Consider the following 23090-nt stretch of genomic DNA (forward strand, 5'->3'; position numbering starts at 1 on the left):
CGACCTCTACCTCTAAACCCGTCGATTAACCGTGCAGAAGTTGAACAGGATACGCTTTGAAAATGAGTTTACACGATGATTTACACGAATGGGTCCTTGAGCTTGACGGAGCCCCGGCTCTAAACCATCATCTCAGCCCGCAGCAAAAGGCCTCAGCTGGTGCAGGCAAGCAATCATCCGTCAACAGCAGCCATAACATCCATTTTGCCCCGCGTGCTGGTTCCCTGCAGAACAAAAGCCCGTCTAGAGAGTGCACACAAGAGGAGAAAAATCGCCCATCGAACCTTGCAAACAATCATCCTTCATTGTCTCGTCTCGGGATAAAGCGAACTGTGGCCCAAAGCGGCAGCCGAATGGGAGTTCTTACTTTAACACCATTTTTCACTCCAGTTCCGCTTTACCAGCGTGGTGCTCGATACACCGCATCATGGGGCAAGTCCCCTCTCTTTTGTGCAAGTCTTATTTCCGATCCAAGAAGTCGGATGTGAATGGGAGAGCAAGTTCGTTGGAGCAGACCGCGGGAGCAGGCAGAGTAACAAACAACGCACCAATATCTAAACCCTCTCCAGGCGAAGGCTGAAGTAAAGAACCAAGAACCCTTTCGAGACAAACCATAATTCCCCCGAGTTGATCTCAGTGACCTATTGGAGGGTTGTGTGTGTGTGTGCTAAGACCTCGAGGTTCGCCAAGAGGAGGCTCGGGATCGTTTCCGTAGCCCCTTTACAAAGGCAGCTGTGCGTGGGTTTTGTGTACCGGTGAGCACTTGAGCCGGGCCGCGAGCATTCATTTGTCAACTCTGCCCTGTGTCGTACGGGATTTTGTATTTTTTTTTTATACGCTACACCTGGGTTTGCCACTACACTTTGGAAAGCTGTGCGGGACCGCTACACCAGAGCAAAGGAAGGAACCCTTAACGGTTGTTAAGTATGAGCGTTGTACTGATTTACAGAAGAAATCCATTTAAGCAGATCCAAGCAAACGAAAGAACCGCTCACATGATCTATATCGTTTTGCCCTTTTGCGTGGGCGGTGTATAAAGCTAGCGAAGCTAGCAAAACAAACTTCTTCGAGACAAGATCGAAAGCGACAAATTTGATTTCATCAAAACCAAGCACATCGGTGTCTTTTTAATACTTTTTTTTCTTCACCCACCAACGATGCCAATAAGACCAGAGAAGAAAGCTTTGGAGGTTTTTCCCCCTTTCAACTTCTTTCAGCTAACGCTGTGATTGCGGACCCAACAACGGGTGCTGCCTTGATTGCCTTTCTGATCTTGTTCGGTTGGAGGCAAATTGTTGTCGGCAGGACAAAGTTTTCATTTGAAATCTCCAGGGGATGAGCGGACGAGTTGAGTCTGGGTAATAATAATGGTGTGCAAAGAATCAACCCGAGCGAGTGTTATTTGTTGTCTGATTTGTTTCGTTTTGTGCCAACCGACGGTTGAACGACAAAGATACAACTGTTGCCTAGCCGTTTGCCAAGATGTACAAGTTTTTATTGAAAAATTTAAATATTCATGACAGTCAGACATGCATTGGAGTTTTGTTGGTAAAACTTCGTCAGTAACCATTAATAATGCTAGAACACAACCAAGTCTACATCACGTTTTGCATGTCTAGAATTTTGAATCTTTTCATTCAACGTTATGGAATGTATGAAAGTAACACAGAGACATTGAAAGTCTTTAACGAGCGTCCAAGCAATTCTCACTGGTTCATTTCGAAAATAGCTAAAGGTTCGAACCAACTCCTCAATGCGATAAGATTAGCAGAATTAATGACTCCTGCTCGCTCAATCGATCTCGCTGCTCCAACGCCTCTCTCTTTCTCTCAATAACCTCGATAAGATGTTTGCACCGCAAGAACCTCACCCAATTTTTGGGTTGTATTTTTTCCAACCTCGGGATGAAATATTGTTCACCAAGTTCGTGTTTTTCGCCTGCATCCCGCAGTCTCCCATACCGTCGTCATTTCAAATCTAACGGGGATTTTCACAGCGCCCCCGTCTCGTTGATAACGGAAGGAAACATATCATCATAAATCACTGCCGTTCGTCCAAGACGAACTGATCGCGCGCGCTCTCTCTACCTCACTCACTCCCATATTCCCTTTTCCAACGATACTTTGTTTCCGGTTTTATCGCCCTCAGCTGGACGCGTTTGTGGTTTCGGGAGTTTCGGGAGCAATGTAGCTGATGGTTTACTGAAGGTTGAGTGTCGAGCATGTTGCTACTCACCCAGCTAACCAAACCCACCCAGGACGGTAAAGTTTTATGGGAGAAGTTATCAAAAAGTTTGAATTGAAGCCATGATATCCTCAATTTGGAATTAATTTCCCTAACCGCGAATCACGAGAGTGAACGAACGGCAACACGCTGAATAGGTGAAAATTGCGCCCAGTTGCTGACGATGATGGTGGGGGCAGTGTGATGATGGGCATGATCGATTTCAACGCAAGCTTAATGCACTGCAAACTAGAACGTTCTTACTTTGCCGAATGTCTGAGGAATATTTTCCAAACTGGACTCTAAAGAAGAAACCACCGTAGTTAGACGGCATTTCTAACAGTACCGAGACACATTACTCTCTAGGGAGTCCGAGCCTAACGACTTGGGTGACATCTTGTCCATTAGGACTTTTTAATGGAATGGTTGTAAATGGAAATCGGTTTGAAAGTTTTGGGCACATAACGAATTCTCTGTATATCTGAGCGAGGGGACGTTAATTGCAAAATCATATCTACTGTCAAGCAAGCTTAAATTGTATGACGCATGATGGTGGGGTACGATTTTAATGACACCCCCCAAAGGACATTCCAATTTTCATTCGCGTTGATGCTGACTCATACAAAACATGGAAGTAATGAATAGATTCAATCATCTTGATTGCAATTTTGTATAAAGATATAAAGACCTAGATAGTAATTCATTTAATGAAAAAAGTTATTAAACATGAAACATTTCTTAGCACTCAGAATATTAGGATGTACCGGGAAGCATCATAAAAAAGTGGATACCACTTTATCCGTTTTAATCCGAATATTCCACATTTCCACTTTGTTGGTTTACGCCGGAACCCAACAGAAGTACGCCCTGTATAATCTCTCTGCATAATTAACCTCCAGCAACATTGCTTTACCGGTAAGCTGTTAAGAGCTCAAATAGTGCAATGGCGCAAATCCGATGCTCCAAAGCGCGAAAAACATGACAATAAAATATCCCCCAAAATCTAGATTCCCGGTTGTTGCACCACTTATAAACACTTACCTGCAACTGGTGATAGTTTCCGCATGACACACCACCGTGATTTCCACTGAAAAAGGGGAATTCAAGGAAAAGTTGGGGAAGGGAAAGGTACAAAAATAAATTCATTAAATTCAATGCACTCTCTTTCGCTGGAGAGCCCTCTTAGCGTGGTACCTGGGAATGAAGCACATTGCAGACAACAACACATTTGCTCGGGGTAGTACAATAACGACGATGTCGACAAGTTAGCACTGCTACGTACTTTGGAGCTGGTTCATAACCAAAACTCTGGGTGGCTATAATCTGTGTCCATAGTTTCGGTGCAAAACACACACAAAAAACGCCCTCCATGAAATAACATCCTAAAATCACATCAAATCCTTGTTTTTATCCCACACACTCACATACCCTTGCGCTGTGTTGTAGGCACTGATTTTGCCAACTGACCACAATGAGTTGGTGGAATACGCTTTCCAACACAGTAACCGCCGGGTGGACTGTTAGCTAATACAAACATGCACAATGCTACAGCTCGTGGACAATCTGTTCACCGTGCATCCCATACTCCTGCCCTTGTTAGACCTGGTACGCCTGAAAGCTGACGCGCCCCTATAAAACAAACTCACACATGTACAAACCCCGCAGGAATACAATTCCAAAACGAAGGTGGTAAGTTGAGGAGCCAATCCCACATTTTAAAACAAACAAGTGCATGTTTTTGGAAAAGCCGCTCGAGTAACAGCAACCAGTTGGGCAAAAAATAATAAACGGATTTCCCGATCACTCTCACCCCTGTGCTTTTCAGCTGCCACCGGGTCTACACTCACACACATTAATAAAGGCAGTTGGGCCAGTTGCTAAACGCCATACCCACTCCTTACCATGCTAAAACGGTAGGAAAAATCTCAGGAAACAACAACATGAAATGCAATAAAAATTTCAAATTTATTAGCACTACGGCTTCGCTCATGTTGCTCTTTACCGGTGGGGGATCCGTGCTGGCGACCATAATGTCAACACGTACACAGATTCGTTCCTTTTACCCTTCATGCCCACGCTTGGGTGCAAACTTTGAAGACCAACTTGGGGGAAAGTGTACCACTAATTTTGTTTCGCCACCTTTGCAGCGGAGAGTGCACTGTGTGTTATGGAAACATGGGCACTCCCACTGCTACCACCGGAGCAGGTGTCAGCAGCAGCGGCAGCAGCAGAACATTAGCGTGCACTGACTCACCGGTTGTTGTACATTGTATCCTTGCACCGTGGGACACTATTACGTTTGCAGGGGAGAGAATTGCATACAACCCTTTTTACATTCCTCATCCCCGTGATGACTGCGCAGTAGAGACAACTAGTATTCTCACAAAGTTGCCCATAGATCACCAACATTTTCGGGAACACGTCCTACCGTATGCAGAAGAGGAAAGTGGAAGTTACGGAAGCAACGAGTCTAAAGCCCACAATATATTCCTTGTACAAACACAGAGTGTAGGGGAGAAACTGGTGGATACATCCCCGCCTGACTTGATGCAAATATTATAGCTACATTACAGGTCTGCTTGTCTCAGTCTTCACAAATGGGAAAGGGAAGAGAAATATGCAACTTGAATTTTGTGATATTACAACGAGCAAGAAATGTTTGCAGAACAGTCTCCGAATGGTCTGCCACTTCAATCTGGGACACTACTTAACGATGGTGTGTGAGTATGTGTTTAACAGATATGCTTCAGCAGATTTGCAAACGAAAAGCAAACAACTTCAGGCACAAAAATAAAATGTGTTTTGTGAAGAATAGACACTGTTAATAATGCACAAGATATTTAACAATCCTGAAAAGGCATCTCAAACATTTTTTTGAAATACAATTGAGTGTACAGAAAGATATTATCAAATTAAGTATTTTAAGGACAACAGTTTTTCTACAGTTTCATTACTCAGAGGACAATTGTACAGAAGTTTTTAAAGCACTAAGGTTCAACTGTCGTCTAAATTTTCCCAAACTATTTTATTGGTTTGATTAATATAAACCCAGAAACTCAGGTCGTCACAGAAAAAAGCCAAAATACATTTTCTGGCAAGTGTGATCCTAGCATTGCTAAGCCTATTTCTGAAATCTGTCCGTGATTTACACGACCAACAACATTCATCACACAAACCCTGCCTGCATCTGTCGCTCGCTGGTAGTACTATTTTCAATTTCTAACACAGTTCCACCGGCTAGTATCGATGGGGTACGCCCGTCCACAATTCCAAGTCGTACCTTTTACATCCCATTATGTATCATCCTCACCGGCACGCAGGCATTCAAATCATCGCCATCGGTACGTGATCCATCGCTTTGCATCGCTAAAAAGGATCCCTGCTGGGTCCGGCCGAGGAGCAAACTCGCCGAGATACACTGCTGGATGCCAGATATCTCTCGTTCAGCACGATATACTCGCCAGCTGCTGTGTTCGCTGTGCTGCGCTCAGAATACACAATTGCCTAAATCCAAACGCATCGCTTTTAATGCTAATCGAATTCCGTTTCCGATGCTATTCACCATTCGCTCACCGTTACCGTTCCCATACTTGTGCATGTGATTATGAAGATCTTTCGTAGAGCAAATCTATGTTCTCCAAGCCGGCACACAGCATCCAGGGATTCATTGAACTTGAGAATCAATCGATCGAACCCGCTCCGTAGGGTATTGACGCCTAGAAGACCCGCATTACTCATCTTAGATGCTGCCCATTTTGTGGCAATCAAATTGCCATTCCGATTGTGTGCATGGCAATGAAAACTCTCCAGTCCACTCTGGGGTTTGTGCTCTGTTTGGTCACCAGCTGTTTTTATTGTACGAAAGACCTCGGAGACCATTCCCAATGCCGGTATTGGGTGTGGTGCTAGGTGTTTTGCGCTGGAATACTTCCTCAATTGAAGGAGGCTTTCCACTAGATGGAGAGATTCCAATAGTGATTATTGCTGCACGTGATAGATTAAGAGTTGATAATCAAATTACGACTTGTCCTTTGGTAGTCGAGGGACAGAGAGAAATAAGTAGATAAAGAGAGAGAGATCGATAGAGAGTGTCTGGTGCAGCGAGAAATTAGAGAAAGACAGAGTTTCCCATAGAAGCGTTCGATGTGCAAAACTGGCATAAGGTCACCGTTCAGCGGGACTGCTGGAAAACTCTGATAAGATGAGAAAGTCCCCCGAGGACGTGCGGGATTTGTGGCAATCAATATACTCAAAGTTTGCCTTGCGTACATTTTCCACACAGGATCGATAGTATCCGAGCTTCGGGGATGAGATTAGGGTGCGATTTATCGGAATGAACAAGAATCAGTGAACGAATCAGGGAGCGTAATAAGCCAGATGGAATCCTTCAGTTAGTTCAACAGTGAGGTAAAGAATAAATCCACTCCGAAAGAAATCCATCCCTTCCACAGTCCCGATTTCCTGAACATTATGGCGGGACACTTGCGGAACACTTTTTTCCCCAGCGAACGAGTTGTTCGGCAAAGTTTTAATCTCATCTTTACCCAAATGAAACGTATTGTAAGCTTGTTGTTGACTTCCGCTCTCATGCATCCATCTCAAACATCCCAAATGCTTGGATGTGGCCAACCCAACTCGCAAAACTTCTTCGCCGGATATTCGTCACAAAGAGTTGTGTCTATTTGGCGAGTCCTAATCGGCTTACGATACATTGGATGTACCAGCCATTGGGAGGATTTTTGCATAATCCACACGAAAAGTACGTTCTTCCACTTTTGAAAATCTCCCGACAGCCCAAAATTGGCAAAAATGACACATTGTCAAGGAGGTTTGCAAGATTTTTGGATCACGTTTTTTTTCTTTCGTGCTCTAATAAATGAAAGATGTTCATCGTTTTTTTCTCTCTTTTTTTATGCGGACACACATCACGTTTCTGCAACACACTTCACGTGAAGCATACAGCAATTTCGAAATCTCGGTGCGTACTGTTTCCCACCGATGCCATCTGATAATGTACGCTGCTCGTCTAGAAAGCAACCGCGTGGTTGATGTTCAAATGAACATCACGCCACCCGTTAGAAAGCGTGTGTACTTCAAAAACTTTACCCCCTCGTGAAGGATAAAGACAGCCGGAAAGCCGGAATGAACCATCCGCGCCGAGATTTGACAGCATTCGGACGGTTTTAGCCGGAATGTTTTAGAACCGTCGGTGTGTGTGTTTGTGCGAGCGCGTCAATCTAAAATTTTGACATTATTTAATCAGATGTCGTGCCAAAATGCTAGAAACATGCACATCGCGCGTGGAGTGGTGGTTGCCGCTTATCATATGTGCCCCGAGCCTGTGTGATTCACAGTTTGGCAATTGCCTGCGCCCCTCGATTCAATGCAGTATTTGAGTAATAGGAAGTGGAGAGAAAAAAACTGAGAGATAACAGTACAAAGAAGAAGAAAAAACAACTCTCTGATAGAATTCGTCATAATCCCCGCAAAGCCGTCTGTCGGTCGCAGATGTATGTGACGTGCGAGGCGTGGCACACCGTCAAGAACTGGAATGTTTAATATTCAATTTTTTTTTTTACAAAATTCATACAACTCTTATAAGAGTAGGACGTGCTAGGTAGGTTTTGGAAATTAAAGGGTAATATTTAACGAGAAGTTGTATTTTTTTAACAAACTGATTTGTACCTCACTAATGTTTCACAAAAAGTGTCCAATGTCTACAAATTTCAAATATAAAAGAATCTGTTATATCACCAAGAACGACCATGATTCTCCTCGTGATATTCTATGAATCTTGAACGTTTGTCTCGAGGCGTAAAATTGAACATTGACAAGCGTTTGAATGATTCGACCTCCATCCATCACCGTCAAGCGGTTGCCTCACAATCAACGAACGAAACGATAACTCGTTGGCGGCCCCGTGTGCAGCGTGGAACATAAAAATTTCCATAAATTTATTCCATGCCGCGTGCCTCTCGATCGGTGGCTTTGCACGCACCGTACCACCGTAAACCATCTGATATGGAGGTTACTGACATATAGGTGCCCAAAAAACAAAAAAAAAAAAACAACAACCACACACACCAAAAGCTTATCTAGAAAATGTGACATTTTATGGCTTTTTGATGCGATTCGGTTAAGTGTACAATTATTTATGCTATTTAGCATAATGCATGAGCTCGTGTGGGTTGGGTTTTTTTTGTTCCGTGGAATGGAATGGATACAGGGTCTATGTCCCCGAAAGGTTGTGGAACCATGCCCAGAGCTCTTTTTTGTGTTGGTTTTGGTTAAAAGCCCACCGTAAGGGACATGTGTCAATTGTCATCACTACCGATGAGGTCAGTCTATTGGGTTTACCGTACCATAAACTAGATACCAATAAACGCTAGAGTACAAAAAAAACAGTTACCTCCAGGTATTTCACCGTCAGCTTCAGTCCTAGGAGGCGCGGGTGCAATAAAACTCAATAACCCTTGTTATTAAAGTTCAACCCGTGAGCGCCCCCGTGCAATCAGGAAGTGGGTTCAGGCACGCTTGTCGTTTTATGCTAACTTCTGTGGTGCACGTACGTACCCACCCTACCATCCCCACCACCAGCAGCGTGTTGTAACGGCCATGTCTCCCGCATATAATCCACCATCCACCACGGGTGGTAACCATTTGAAGCTAATGTTCCTAAACTTGTCGTGTTTGAGGTGAGTCCACGCCTGGAATTCTGGAACAAGGTACACCTTCTACCGACTCGACGACTCAACGCGCACACACCGATCGCTTGCCGTTCGGAGACGGAGAAGGATTGCATGTATAGAACGTCCAGCAGCAGCGACAACAAAAAAAGAGCGAACCTCCGCTGAAAACTGTGTTTGATGTGTTTAACATATGGTTTTCCTGAAGTTTCACCCTCATCACCCCGCAGGCTACCACATGTCAGGCCGGAACCAAAGGGACACGAAGCTCATGTCAGGCCCCCTTTTCTCCCCTCCTGTTGTAGTTTTTTTTTTGTTGGCCACATTTTGGCTAGTCTATCCTCCTTCCTCTAGCGATTCCGGAAAAAGGACCTCACCGTCCAAAGGCTGGACCCCGCTTGTAATGGCAGCCAATTTTCGACAGTGGAACGTTACGCCCGAGCAAAGGTGCCCAGACCAGGTTGGACGTGTGGCACAGCGAACCCCTTTTTTGTTGGGTACGTGTATCGCACACGGCGGCGATGGCTGAGGGAGGAAGTTAGTTTTAGTGCCAACATTTTCTGGTTCTATGCTTCGCACGTTTCCGAACTTCACCTTCGTTGTGTGTAGGGCAAGAAATGCAACAGCAATTTCCGAACTCACACCGCAACTTCCAGGCAGGCACGTTGAAGTGGAGAGTTCGCTTGTCAGGGAGGATTTTTTTTCTCCTCTTTTCGTGCTTCGAGTTTTAGTACGAAATAAAAAAAGAAAGATTCGAAAGATGGTTGGCGGCAGTGGTGTGGTCAGAACCTTTCAGCCATACATTGCGGATGGAAATTTGATATCACGCCCTGGTACAAACTCATGCCCGATGATGAGTGTTATGCTGTGAAGTGTGTTGCAGAACAAGAACCTGACATTTCAACACTGCACAATGGCGGTTACGGGATTGTTGCTGCCCACGGGCAACGTTCCACCCCAATTCCTTTGCTGAAACATACCATCATCGTGGAGTAGCAAATGGATGTGGGAAATAGCAAGAGAGCAAACTCTAAACTAAAAGTGAAAGGCATCAACAAGGATGTGTAGCCGGTTTGGTTAATACCGTCGGGATATTTTCATGAGGTTGTTTAGATTCCGTGCACGACGCAAGATAGAGTTTTTAAGGCATATCTTCAACGAAATTGAGGGCGTAATTTCATATCAACCTGATAGTTAAATGGATGTAACAAAACAGGTCGTTTCGGGGAAACCCCCTAACGAGCCAAAGTATCGTCTGCCGTCTCGGAGCACACAAACCCGATGGGGCATAGATTTAGTTCGTCAAGCCGAATACTTTTTGGAGTGCCCTCTCTACTGGTATGCTCTTTTGGCAGTAATGACAAGAACACTGGAGCCGGCTGCTCCACACGATTAAACTTTGCCAAGCCCCACATTGTTTAATTTCAACTTTGGATCTTTGCATCTTCAAACCCATCGCTCCCAACGCTCGTGAGCCAACTAAAGCGAACAGATTAGTTGTTTCCGGCTCAACGATTTCCGCACGGCTCACACAAACACAGCCAAACGCAGCAAAAACCAAGCGATGGATATTGATCCTTTGTTCTAATTTACATAATTTGCCCATCCTAGACACTGTGCGGGATAAGCGTCAGTTGGTGCACAAGACGATATCGCCAGATCTGGGACGCGCCGGATATTGAGATATCCGACGAGACGCTGCCTTCGCCACGGTGATGGGCGATTTTGGAACATTGGAGCGATGAAACGAAGCAAAAAAGAAAACACAAAAAAACGACCCAAACTTCCTAAAGTGCGGCCTTCTGCTGCTCTGCTCATCTCATGGCCATCTATCACCGGCGCTGGTTCCAATATTTCATCCTTGCCAATTCGTCTGGCAACACAATGCTTCCCAGCAGCGCCAGAGGTTAAATGAAGCAAAGATTGATGGTTCGTTACGGGCTCGGGGCACGTTATGGGGCAACTTTTGCGCTCGTGCTTGCTGCCGCTGCCTGCAATCCAGACACTCACGCGCTCGGGAGGATGGAGAAGCAGACTACCACATTACGATACATCGTTACAGCAAACAGATCGCCATCCTCCCATTCGCTCCCCCAAAAAAAAAATCACTGTCACGGAAAAGTGGCAGGACGGGCAATTGATTTTTCATATTACATTTTTATGCAAATCATGCACGCTTATAAACATGTGCAAATCTGTCGATATTTTCCCAACCGCAGCTCTGGCTCACTGCACCGGATGATGATGATGATGATGCAAGCGCTTTCTATCGTGAACACAAAGCGCGCGCCGGATAAGTCCCTCGCATCGCCCGGAGCGGAACAATCGATGAAGTGCAAAAATAGCACCACACTACCGATTCGTCAGACTGCCTGCGCCTGTAGGCGCTACGGAAAACGGTGATCGCTTGTTCGAGGGATACATTTTTTCCCAGGCTCGAGGTACGTTTGAAACAGCCAGCAGGCCGCCATGTGACCAGAGCACGGTGGACACATCGTGAACCGAAAAAATAAATCTCAATTATGTGATGTAAAAATTTATGAAACCACTTAAAAATTCCCAAACCCACCCTCGGGAGCATGGGCAGCGCTCGCTGTTCTAGTGTGCGTCTGGTTTTACAAACCCGTAGGTTCGATTTAATTTATGTCGTGTGCTTGTTTTTTTTTCGTTCCTTCCCTCTTTCGAAGCTCTGTTGTACAAATGAGGAAGGAGTTGGAAATTGAAACCTTCCACGTCTGCCGGCGTGGACAGCGGACGCTATGGGGGTCAGAGAGAACCCAATTGGTTGAATAATTTTTATTTCATACCCTCGCTGCACAACCATTTGTACTGGAGAGACTGGTAAGCAGTACTACTCACGGGTACGGGGACCCGGATTGATGTCCACCGCCCGTCCAGCACACTGATGCCGCGAGGACGGGGTGAAAAATTATATTAATTACATAATTTGGTCCTTTAGTATTACCGCAGGGATTGAAGTGGCAGGGAGTTAGTCGCTGAAAAAAAATCCACCGTGGAACATGGCATTGGGTTGAAAAATTAAACAAACGTTTGATCGTAACCGACCGCACCGGACAAGCGGAGGGGGCGATCAGTTTGAATCGATAATGGTTTATTTAAACCGTAATCGCATAACAAATATTATCACGATAAGGTTTGCTGTGAGGGACGTACTGCAGTGAGTCGTATGAATGTTGTATTACCGCTAGTGGTTGTTATTAATATGTAATTATTAGTTTTATTTTTTGACGTCGGCGTGCCGTTTCAATCTAACCATTAATTGTTCTGATAGCTGTTGACTCGAATCAAACGTGTAATTAAAGATTTTTATCAGCCTTACGGAATATTATGATTCTTAGTATTGTTGATGTGTTCGGAACAGCTTCAAATTATTCTTAACCTCATTTAGGAGGACTCGATTCGACAACCATTATTTGAAAAAAAAAATTTCTTTCATCTTGATTTCTCAGTAATCGTTTGACAGTTTTCTACCAAACCAGGCCAAGGTTAAACGAATTGAAACGGAATATATTGGAAATTGAAGTAAGATGTCGTTTCTGAGAACAACTCCTAATTAGCAGAACGTGTAGCTTCTTAGACCAGGGAAGCTATTCTTCGGATTGGAAGCCTAAATTGATTTGAATTTATTTTTACTTTTTTTTCAAATTTAATTTCGAACATGAGTTTCACGAAAAAAAGTTGAAAGATAGAACAATTTTACAAGTTCTTTTTATTTCAACAGAGCATGATATAGTCCCAACACGGAAAATAGAACGGTAACATGTAATAAAGCTCGCTCGCTGTAATAAAGCTCCCGTCTCATGCATTGAAGAAACCAATGATAAAAACCAATTCCCATACCCAACCCTATACACATGCAAAAATAATCCGAAAATCCTATCCAATAAATGCCAACCATCAAGCCCGAGATCGTGCGGACGGAAAGAGCCACAACATACAATCAGCAAAGCCAACCGAGTTGATCGCCACTTCACCAGACCCAAGAGTAAGGGTAGCACAGAAAAAGAAAACAAACAGAGAGGAGAAAATGAACGAAACCAAATGAAGAGAAAACCACTGTGCAGGAAACACCATCCTAACGGGACAGACACTCTTCCGACCGTACACCATTCCAAAACGTCAAACCATATGTCGATTATGATGATGGTTCAATCGACACCTAACAACTTCAGCAAGACCTTTTGCCGTGGAGGGATTTGCTGTTGTGTCAACGATTCTGGTCCCGAGCGGCTCAAAGCAAGAGAGTGAAAAAGACAAAAAAAAGTAGACACACACGTGCTGAGGGATTTTTCACAAGCAGTAACAATCCTTCGGGACCCCTGCCGAGCGGATTAGAAAAGAAGGCAAAAACATTGGCAACAATCAAAATTGAATGTCCCGTGGCCCGGGCAGCTACCACCAAAACTGATGGCGAGCTACTGTAAGGCCGCCTAAACAAACTGTTAGGGTTCTACTGCGGATGATGCGGGCTTCATCAACCAAGTCGTGCGCATTGGATAGGACACGAACAACGCAGTAAAGTCCTACCATTTCTAGGGACAGCACACATGCAGCGCTCATCGAATACAAAACGAAGAAGTCAAATGGTGTCTTGTTGGGTAGTTTGGAAAAAAGGGAAAGAAACAAACATAGCGCAGCGGTCCCAGGTCACCGGGAATGAGTGTTTATGGTTGTGTTTTGTCCTTCAACGGTTTTTTCGATTATTCTCATCCCGCGCGTAAGCATTGAACAAGCCATTTGTCAAAAGAACCTAACAGAGTTTGAAGCTGTACAGGAACTCCAATCAGTTCCACAGCAGGCCGACGGGTCCAAACTGCTGCTTCCCGGGTCCTGCTGCACTAGATCAGAAACATCAGTTTCAATGCCCACGGGAACAGAAACGATACCAGAACGATCCACGAGCTCGCATACCCACGGGAAGAACGAACTGCAAACTGGCTGCCCTGTAAAAAGACCAACGCAGAAAACGGTACAAGAAGTCGAGGCAAGAAAAAAAGCACCCGCGAAAGCTGAGATCTTCCACATGGACATCCACGGGAAAAAAATGTCATCACCAGAGAGGGTCGTCACGCGGCTTGCAGGACCGATTTGTTTCCGATTGAGATGCAGTGCGGGTTTCTTCATTGGAAAATCTCTAATTGGACCTCGCGCAAAGGACATGCCCGAGGGAGACAGGAGGACAAATGAGACCCTCGGAACGGAAATTGGTTGCTGCGTCTTTTTTTCTTCTTTATTTTAGGCTCTCCGTTTTCATCTGCGCACACTGTGTACACAACACATGTGCCGCTGAAACAACTGTGACTGCTCTCATGGGACTTTGCAGTGTGTCCGTGGATAGGACCCTCGTTAGAAGAATTCATCAGCCCGAGATTAGGTATAACCCCCCTCAGCGGACGCAGAGAGTGTTTCGATTCGATACAAGGGTGTGCGCTTTTTTGCTTGTTTCCTGCTCGCTGTAAGGGATACAGGGATTGCATTTATCGGTCTCGGGAGTGTTTAATGTGTGCGCTTTTAAGATGAAAGGGGTGCTTCAGCGACGTAAGGTGACAGTTGTCCAATTGCACCGGCGCAATAGAATGTTGGCACACAAGTGGAAATTTGGTCGGAACTTGATACCTTCATAAATAATAGCACGCACCGCACTTCGGGCGCATTAATTTAGTCCTTCGACCCGGATCCGGCATACGGCGTGAATGGGGCAATTGTTAATTGTTTCGCTACTTCTAATAGGTGTTGGTGTGTTAAAACTAATACTTGCATTTTGTTTGAAATCCTTAAATAAAACATTCAAGCACATAATAACCCTCCTGCAAGCAGGACCCTATTTTCGTTTTCAAGGATCTCGATGGTTAAACTGGAAAACCTATTTCCGTACGCAACGATCGCAACGAAACAAATCGAACGACGCGAGTCAGACAGATATAAAAACAAATCACCTTCCATTAGCTTGGCGACAACCACCCTACCCTACCGTCGTTTCGGCTTCGAAAATTGCGTCTAAAATCGATTGCGTCAAACCTTGACAAACACCGCCCAACATGGGTTCAATGGCGTTTTGTAGCCATTATGTGTTTTTGTTGCCTTCTTTTCTATTCAGCGTTCCTGCTGTTGTTGTGTTACGTTGCGCTGTTGTTGCTCAGCGTTCCCCCTTCAGCGCAACCCACACACCGGTGCAATATCCGGCCTTTGTTGCGTATTTGCAAGCGCGTCTTCGCTTTCGTTTTTCGAGGTCGAGGCCAAAAAATGCGTAAAGCGGTCGTCGTCGTCGTCGTTCGCGAGGAGGGTTGCTCGTATAGGGAAGGCGCCAGAAAAATCAATAACACTATCACCAACCCCTGCTGGATCAAAAACATTATCGAGTATGAGCGGGACACCGCCAGGCTGGTTTTGAGAAGCTATCGGTTAGATCGTTTGACAATAAAAAAAAGCAACAAGGAGGGGATTTTGCCCCGTTGTTTTCGCCCTGCCTAGCAGAGTTCCGGTGTGTTTGGGCGCCATAGTCCGGACGATACATTTCATCGCGCACATTCCCGGAACTATAATCCACATTCCCAGTCTGCAGGCAGGGTGTGTGTGTCCCTCAGGACGATTTCCTTGTATCGGAAAACAGTTTGACGCGTTCCTGTACCGATGCGGACTGACGATGTGTTGTTATTTTTCAACACCCGCCAAATTGAGCAAAAGCTGAGCCCGGTGGTAGAAAGCAAGCACAGCTTGCAAACACATTCACACAAACGAGGCAGCAAAGTGGTCGTAAAAATACAGGAAAACATATGAAAAACAAACTAAGCGCAGCAACTTTCAACTGTTTGCTGTCGCCGTCTAGCCCGTCGGAAGGAAATTTTTAATTTATCCATTCTGGGACCGGGTGATATTTTCTCTTTCCATTTCAGTATCTCGGAGGGGGACATATGGTTTTTCGGGGTGGAAAGCCGAAACACAGCGGTTGACACATTCACAACTTTGGCTACCGCACTGGGAGGGAAAAAACTGATGCAGCAAAAGTTGTAGTTACGGGATTTAAAATTTTCGCCTCCCGATCGGTTCGATAGCTTTCCCTGTTCTACGGGGTATGCTCCGTGGCTGGAATTTCAATTAAAATTGCACAAACATTCGCTTGTAAGCGACGCTGTAGACGAAGCAATGCTATGTCGAGCGAGCTGTGGTTCCACTTGTTTTCGATTTTCGGCTTTGTCCGAATCATTTTCCAATACCAAGAATCAGGGTATCTCATTAAAAATATTTCGCCTTAATTGACAGACCGTTGGCCCTTGAAACAATAGTCAATAATTAAATTGAAAACACAACATCTGAGCAGCCGGAAGGTTCAACACTAATGATTAATATCGTTTTCTTAGCAAATCGGAATGTCATTTTTGCATGAAATGTTTGTGTATGCCTAATATTTTTTTTATGTTTTCATGAAAACGAAAAATAAGGATTTGTTTGCTTCTGGTAAACATAATCAAGTGTTTGGAGAAAATAAGCGCAATGCACACCGCCTTAATGATGTATCATGGCGCGTGTATATGCCACATACCACTCTTACCATACCTCTTCCTGGTGTACAGCTGCTGTGAGATTTTCTAGCACTTCATTCGTTTTTTTCTCTTCTTCTTCTTGCCGTACACCACCACATCTGCTACCGACAGCCGGGGTTTTCCGCCCGCAAGGTTCCTAATAGGAGCCCGCGTCCTCCCCCGGGAGCCTCATTAAAATGGTATTTTCGACAACACTAATTGGGTGGCATTTTCCTCGCTCTCGCACACACTTGAGCATCGCACACACACATACTCTCAATCATACGGTCCCACACACGCATACACACAATACGCGTACCCACCTCGCGCACGTTCGTGTTTGTGTTTGTGGGTCGGTTTGGTTTTGATCCGCGGGGCCGATCCTTAATTGAGGTCCCATGTGGAAAAGCCACACGCGAGCCGCGTGCCGGAAGCTGCCGCCAAACCAGCGGTGGTGACACTGATTAAGCTGTTTCCCATCGCGGCTTGCGAGGGACGACAACCGCTAGCGGCGGGACACTTTTTCAAGGGCTCTAATGAAAGCCTGCCCTTGTGATGCTGCGTATGCGCGCGTGCATGCTGCATTCATTCTTCTGGCACCGAATAAAGATTGACTTTTTTATTGTTGGAGAAGCGTCAGATATGGATGGTGATAAAGAAATGGAAGTTTTTTCTTCATTGCAATACAGCTTTATACAGCTGCAGGGAAAATTTAATCAACTCCCATGAGAATAAGGTCTGAAGTAAAAATCAGTGCCTTTTCGAGCGTTGGAAGATGACTTCACTTTATTGCAGACACGTGTTACTATCAATTGCTTAAAGAAGCCACCAAATCACACAGAGACCATATTTTTCAAACCACAATTGGTCGTACTTTGAATTGAGTCATAGAATCCTGGTCACGGCACCAAAAACTATTTCCATACAAATTCAGCATTTTTATCATTTTTTTAGAATAAAAAACCCATCAAAATCGGATTAAATTTCATCTAAAGTCTAACATTTATTTCTACACTAAAGCAATCATTCAATTAACGCTTTCCGCATACGGCTGATATTTCGCAAAAATCATCATTTCACATGTACATGTCCCGGTACAGTATCGGACAGAAAGATAGGGCATTGGTTTTTTAACGCACCGTGCACCCGTTGGGTCAAGTTTATGTGTGGTTTGTATGTGCTTGTGTGTGTGTGTATGTGTGTGTATGTGTGTGTATGTGTGTTTGTGTGTGTGTGTGTGTGTGTTTGTGTATATGTGTGTGTGCATGTGTGTGTGTGTGTGGATGTATGTTTGAATGTGTATTGATGTGTGTGTTTGTTTCACAAGTAGGTCGTTTCGAATAGATTTGTAAGTAGTTTTTTTGTGTTTTGGGTTAGGTTTTTGGTGTGATAAGCAGGACCACCGCCCTCGCGATCAGTGTGTTTTCGATGTATTAACAATGTTACGGTTTTCTTTCGCCGTGGTCTTCTGAGGACGTCCGGTTGATTTGCGCGTTTCGGTTGTCCAAACGCGTTTCAGTTGTCTAAGCACGTTTCGGTTGTCCGAAGCGCGTTTGCTACAAAAGTGCGCGATCGTTCCATTACGAACTCGATCCTTTTGCACTTAATGCCAGCAGCAGCCATTCGCTTTTACATATGGCGCTGATGATCGGTACAACGTTTACCTCGACCCATTGTTACTAACATTGCTTGCTTGGACCGTCAAGAACGCACTGGTTAAAAACTTGGACACGGCTGATCCCGTGCTCTGCCTGCGTTCTACTTCTATACGCGATGAATTACATCGTTTTGGAGCAGCAAAAACATCGCATGGATAAAAACTATCAACGAGTACGCGAGTAAGCGTCTTCCCTTCAAAATCGAGAAAAGAATACTGCCGCGCTCATGAAACAAAACGCCCATTGAAAAGAATAACTGCGCGCCAGCTCAATGCACGCACAAAGTTTACCATTCGCACACAACGTGCAACGCAGAGATGCACGAAGGCCTTTCAATGGCGTGCACTGGAGAAACACCTGTGAGGGAATGCCGAGTTCATTGCAATTGTGCGCGTGTCCATTTCGCACCGGTGTCGCATTCACATTCATGAAACAGCACACCTGCGTTTTCGTCCGAGGAACAAGCGCTGCTGTCGATGCAAACTTTAGTTTTTATCCAAGTGTAAACGCACAATGTTTCACATGATAACACACATAATAAGAATAATTTCAACGCAATATGACATCATGGCAAGCTATGTTTTTCAGACACAAACCCGCGCACTTGCTAATACACATTAAAAAGCACACTCTCTTTCTACTACTACACACACACACACATGCACACACACACACACACATACACACACACACACACTCACACACATACACACACACATACACACATACACACACACAAACACAAGTAACGTGGCAAAACAAGTGCACGGTGCATTGAAAAAAAAGGGTCCTATCTTAATGTCCGATACTGTACCTGATAGGTAAAAGCTCACAAATACAACATACCATTCCACCGAAGCACGCAACCTGGGCAACGCGATACTTTTTCGGCTTTGATGTTTTATGCGTAGGAAGAGAAGCTTTTCTGGCTAAACAAACAGTCCGCGCTGGGCAGTACTTTTAACGGTTACAAAAATAGCAAAGCGTGCAGTGTGACCATAGCGCAGAGCGTGGGAGCGTCAAAAAACAGACGATCTTTTTTTCTTCCCAAAGCAGTTCCAGCTAGGTCGCTGGCCATAAACAAACACACACAGTAGGTCAAACATGTTAAAAGCGGCCGACAAAAACGACCATCCAAAATGTAACTAAAAACTGATCTAATTCCGAAGTTGTTATCTGCGTACAGTTCTCGGAGTGCGTTTTTGTGCGCACGTTTGTGTGGTACGGTTCGAAATGGAAATTGCTAAAATATCAATTCATGGAAGCTGGCAACGGTGAACGAAAACACCTGTCCAAATTTCCGTCCGATGAAAAAAAAAGTTGGGCTACACGCAAAAAGTCAACGCTGTATCGATGCCCCCCGCGCACAGTTGTTGTGCGCTGAAAATGGTAATTAAATTCATTCCGTGTATTTATACAGCCCGCGCGTGAAATTGAATCCATTTTTTTACAATCATCGATAAAACTCTAGCGTGTTGAGAATCCCTGAAGTCAAGGACGAGCGGACAGACCTCTCACGCACCAAACGGTAGATCAATGATTGATGCGTGGAAAAGTGGACAGCTGTTGCCATAGCACAGGGGCAAGTGGCGTTTTTGCGAGATGCTTTCCAATTATGCTACGACATCCTGTATTTCAATATTGATGATTTTTGGTTAAAATGTAAAAAGAACAATATTGGTACAAGCTTCACAGTATTAACTTTGGAAATAGAGCAGCCTGAACTGAGCTGTAACATAGCACTAAAAAAAGTAAATTAAACTTAAAGCAATTCTAGGATATTTATTCCTCTATCAGCATCATCGGTAGCCCAAAGCCAAAGCCTTCAACCGACGGTAAAATACTGCCATACTTTGCTTGTTAGTAAACCGTCTCACCCTTTTGCATTCCATCATAAATTCCGCAAAACGCAATCCGGCTGCCCGCTCTGCCCTTGCTACCGTGCTGAGGTCATCTATTGGAATCTCGGCCCCCGCCCTGGCAGCCGGAAAATGGATAACACATTTTCATAATCTTTGCAATAAACGCCAGCATAAAGCGAGCGAACGGGTGTGAGAGATTTGATTTATTCAAAACCCTTTTTTTCCTACTCATCTCATCCTCATGCACAGAAGCAGGAGAGCACTTTTAGGCCAGCAAACGGAACATCCGGTCGTTCCACCCGGGAGGTGAATATCTTCGCAAAGATAGGGCACACAAAAAAAGTGGTTAGAATGTGAATGAGCAAGCGCCCAGATTTGTGGGAGACAGCATTCGGTGCCGACCAAAACCGGGACGCATTATTGCCTCACATACGCCGCCGTTTTGGTGCGTTTTGTTTGGAGCCATATTTCATTCACCCTGTGGTCCTGGGTTGCAGCAGACGACGACGACGCCGACGAGAAGCTCGCGACTGGAAATGCGCCGTCCAGAATCCTTTATGGTTTTCCGCTCATCCGACATTCGCGTGTATATAAGTGAGGAGGCAGTTGGGGGAGTAACTCTTTCGCTGACATTTCGGTGAGTTACGGTGGTCGTACGGCTCGTCCTTTTTTGCCCTCAGTGCTGTAACTTTTTCTTCCTCTGTTCACAGCTTTACACAGCAAAGCGAACAGAGAGTTGCTTTAAATTATAGCGCACCAGAGTCACCACCAGGTTGAACTTTGCGAGACGAAACGTTTTGGGGTTCCGCTTGCGACGGGTCTTTTTTTCCGGCGTCCTTTTTTCCCTTTCGAATGACTAGAGATGAATTGTGACGGTTACAAATAAAACGACGTACTGTTACAAATAATAATAAAAAATAACTTCTCTCCACAAACTGTACCATGTGTTTCCTTCGTCCTACTTAGAGAGCAGAGCTCCCAGGAATGGAAGGAAAAATATAAACTCTGACTCTGAAGCCGTCCTTCCCGGCTAGAGGAAAACATTTCCACCCTGCCGTACACATTGGTAACAAAAGAACGTAGCTCACAGGAGCACGGAACAACAGAAAAAAACGAAGTCTACCAACAGTAGAAACGTACCGTTATTGTGCTTTTGAATAGTTTTCCTAACTACCGTTTTACTTCTTTTAAACATAGTTTCTCGCACTGTAACGGATGCTTCCGGCTGCTGGTTTCACCCTCAAGCCATAACATTGGGCGGCAAATACCAGCCCCAAACCAGGCTTCCAAGTGCTCACCAGAGCCCGTTCAACAACAATAGAGGGAGAAAATGTTCCTTTATGAAGATGGAACGTATGACATCAAATGCCGACCCGTATCAGCGCATTACTACAACCCCCTTTGGTATGTTTTTTTTTTCTTATTCTTTTTTTTTCGACGGAGCACACGAAGTTGGAATTAGAGCACTAAGTTTTCTCAGCTATCACATAGCCCCCGTGTGACCGGGACAGAGGTCCTCTTCGCGATGATGGTCTGCCCTAACGCTCGACAAGAAGTTACAAAACTTACAAATGAATGCGAGTTGAAAGCGAAAAATGGCGGAACAAAAGAAAAGTCAGCTTTCAAGGGAGCAAATGCAAGCCGTTGCCTGGAAATCCGTTCCTCCCAAGGAGCGAACAAGGTAGTCAGTTGTCTAGCGGTTTCTAACGGACGATGGAGAGGTCCTGTTTTTTTTGTCAAGCTTTCCAAAACCCCATTCCTGTAGACAGAAGCCCCCACGCATCCAACGAACGATTTATGATGACGATTTATGTAGCTGAACTCCTGTGCGCTCCCGGTGTGCAGCGGTTTCGTTTGCTGGTTGCTGCGTTGACGCTCGTTTTATTGTCCTGTGCGGTTAGCTTGCCTGCGTTTTTTGGAGTTTGAGTTTTATGAGAGGAGTTTTAAAGTACTGTTTGTTGATGTGTTTTTTTTAGAGCCAAACTTAATGGAAAAAGACGATTTTATTTTTGTAATGGCAGTACTGTTTCTCTAATAGTTGGAGGGATCCTTTAATTTGTGAGAAATGCTTCAAGTTGATAAAAGACACCGAAAAAACTGGAGTCAAAACAACAATAAAATATTGGAGATGTTTTGAAATCATCAACTACTGAATATTAATTTTCTTTTCTCTATTATTGGTCATTTTTTTATTGAACATGCATTTATTATTGCCTTGACACATTCGCACGTATTTCTGCTTTGTTAAGTTTCCTATTATCACAGAAATGCGTCACAATTTACTTCCTGCCCACAGGGTAATTGTGCACTTTCGAAATGCTTTGATTCTCGGCGATTCTTAGTTGAAATCAACATCTGGTGGAGCATTCTTGTTTTATTTTCGCTCATTTATGCCATCGGACACAAAAAACCTACGAATCGTCGTATCAGAACGCAATGGAGGCAATTTTCTTTCCCCATGGTCCGCTAGCCGTTTATTGACAGAAACAAAAGGCCCTCTCGAGGCTTCGCGCATAAGTCACTGGCCCAGATTGCCACACTCGCCCAAGCGCACACAAAACCGGACGACTGTATGAAGTTAAAATGACGCATTTAATTGTAATTATTTCGAGTGAGCGCATTTCGTTTTATTTCCTTTCATCCTCATCCGAACAAACAGGACGACGAAGCTCGGAGCTCAGGGGGGGATTAACAGCCCCTTGAGCTTGTGCCTTGGGGTAATTTCTTCAACTGTTTTATGATGTCTCTCCGCTTCTGGGTCCGTCCCAGCACAGCCAACCAGCCAAACCAGTGCGCCGATAAGCGCCATTATCTCTGCACTACGGGGACGTAAAGAATAGAAGGAACAAAAAAAAAGGAACGCTCTAATTGCATAATTGTGAAAATCGCAGCTCACACTCGCCGCGTTCATAGAGCGGAAAGCGGAGGCTCAATTAATTTCTTCAATTTCGAACTTACGAGCTGCTGCCAACGCCAATCATCCCGGTTATTTATGGTCTCCAACTACTCCCCCAACTGCTTTTTTTCCCAGCCGGAAGCCCCGGGCGTTCGAATGCGCTTTTCACTTTCACGCTCCTTCTCCGTGACTGTTCTAACTCGCTCGGATTTGTCACTGAATCT

General features: G+C 44.7%; 1 protein-coding gene across 3 annotated transcripts in view; it reads right to left on the bottom strand.

Moving 5' to 3' along the window:
- Positions 1 to 23090, bottom strand: part of LOC120955139 (uncharacterized) — a 438811-nt gene that overhangs the window by 143106 nt on the left and 272615 nt on the right. For 2 of the 3 annotated variants that reach the window (XM_040375677.2, XM_049610695.1), the window contains exon 3: positions 3265 to 3310. The exons of the other annotated variant lie outside the window; for it this stretch is intronic. In XM_040375677.2, coding sequence (XP_040231611.2) covers positions 3265 to 3310 — 46 coding nt within the window. The remainder of the gene's footprint in view (positions 1 to 3264; positions 3311 to 23090) is intronic. 3 annotated transcript variants of the gene reach the window in all.

This window comes from Anopheles coluzzii, chromosome 3, assembly GCF_943734685.1.
Source record: "Anopheles coluzzii chromosome 3, AcolN3, whole genome shotgun sequence".
NCBI lineage: Eukaryota > Metazoa > Arthropoda > Insecta > Diptera > Culicidae > Anopheles > Anopheles coluzzii.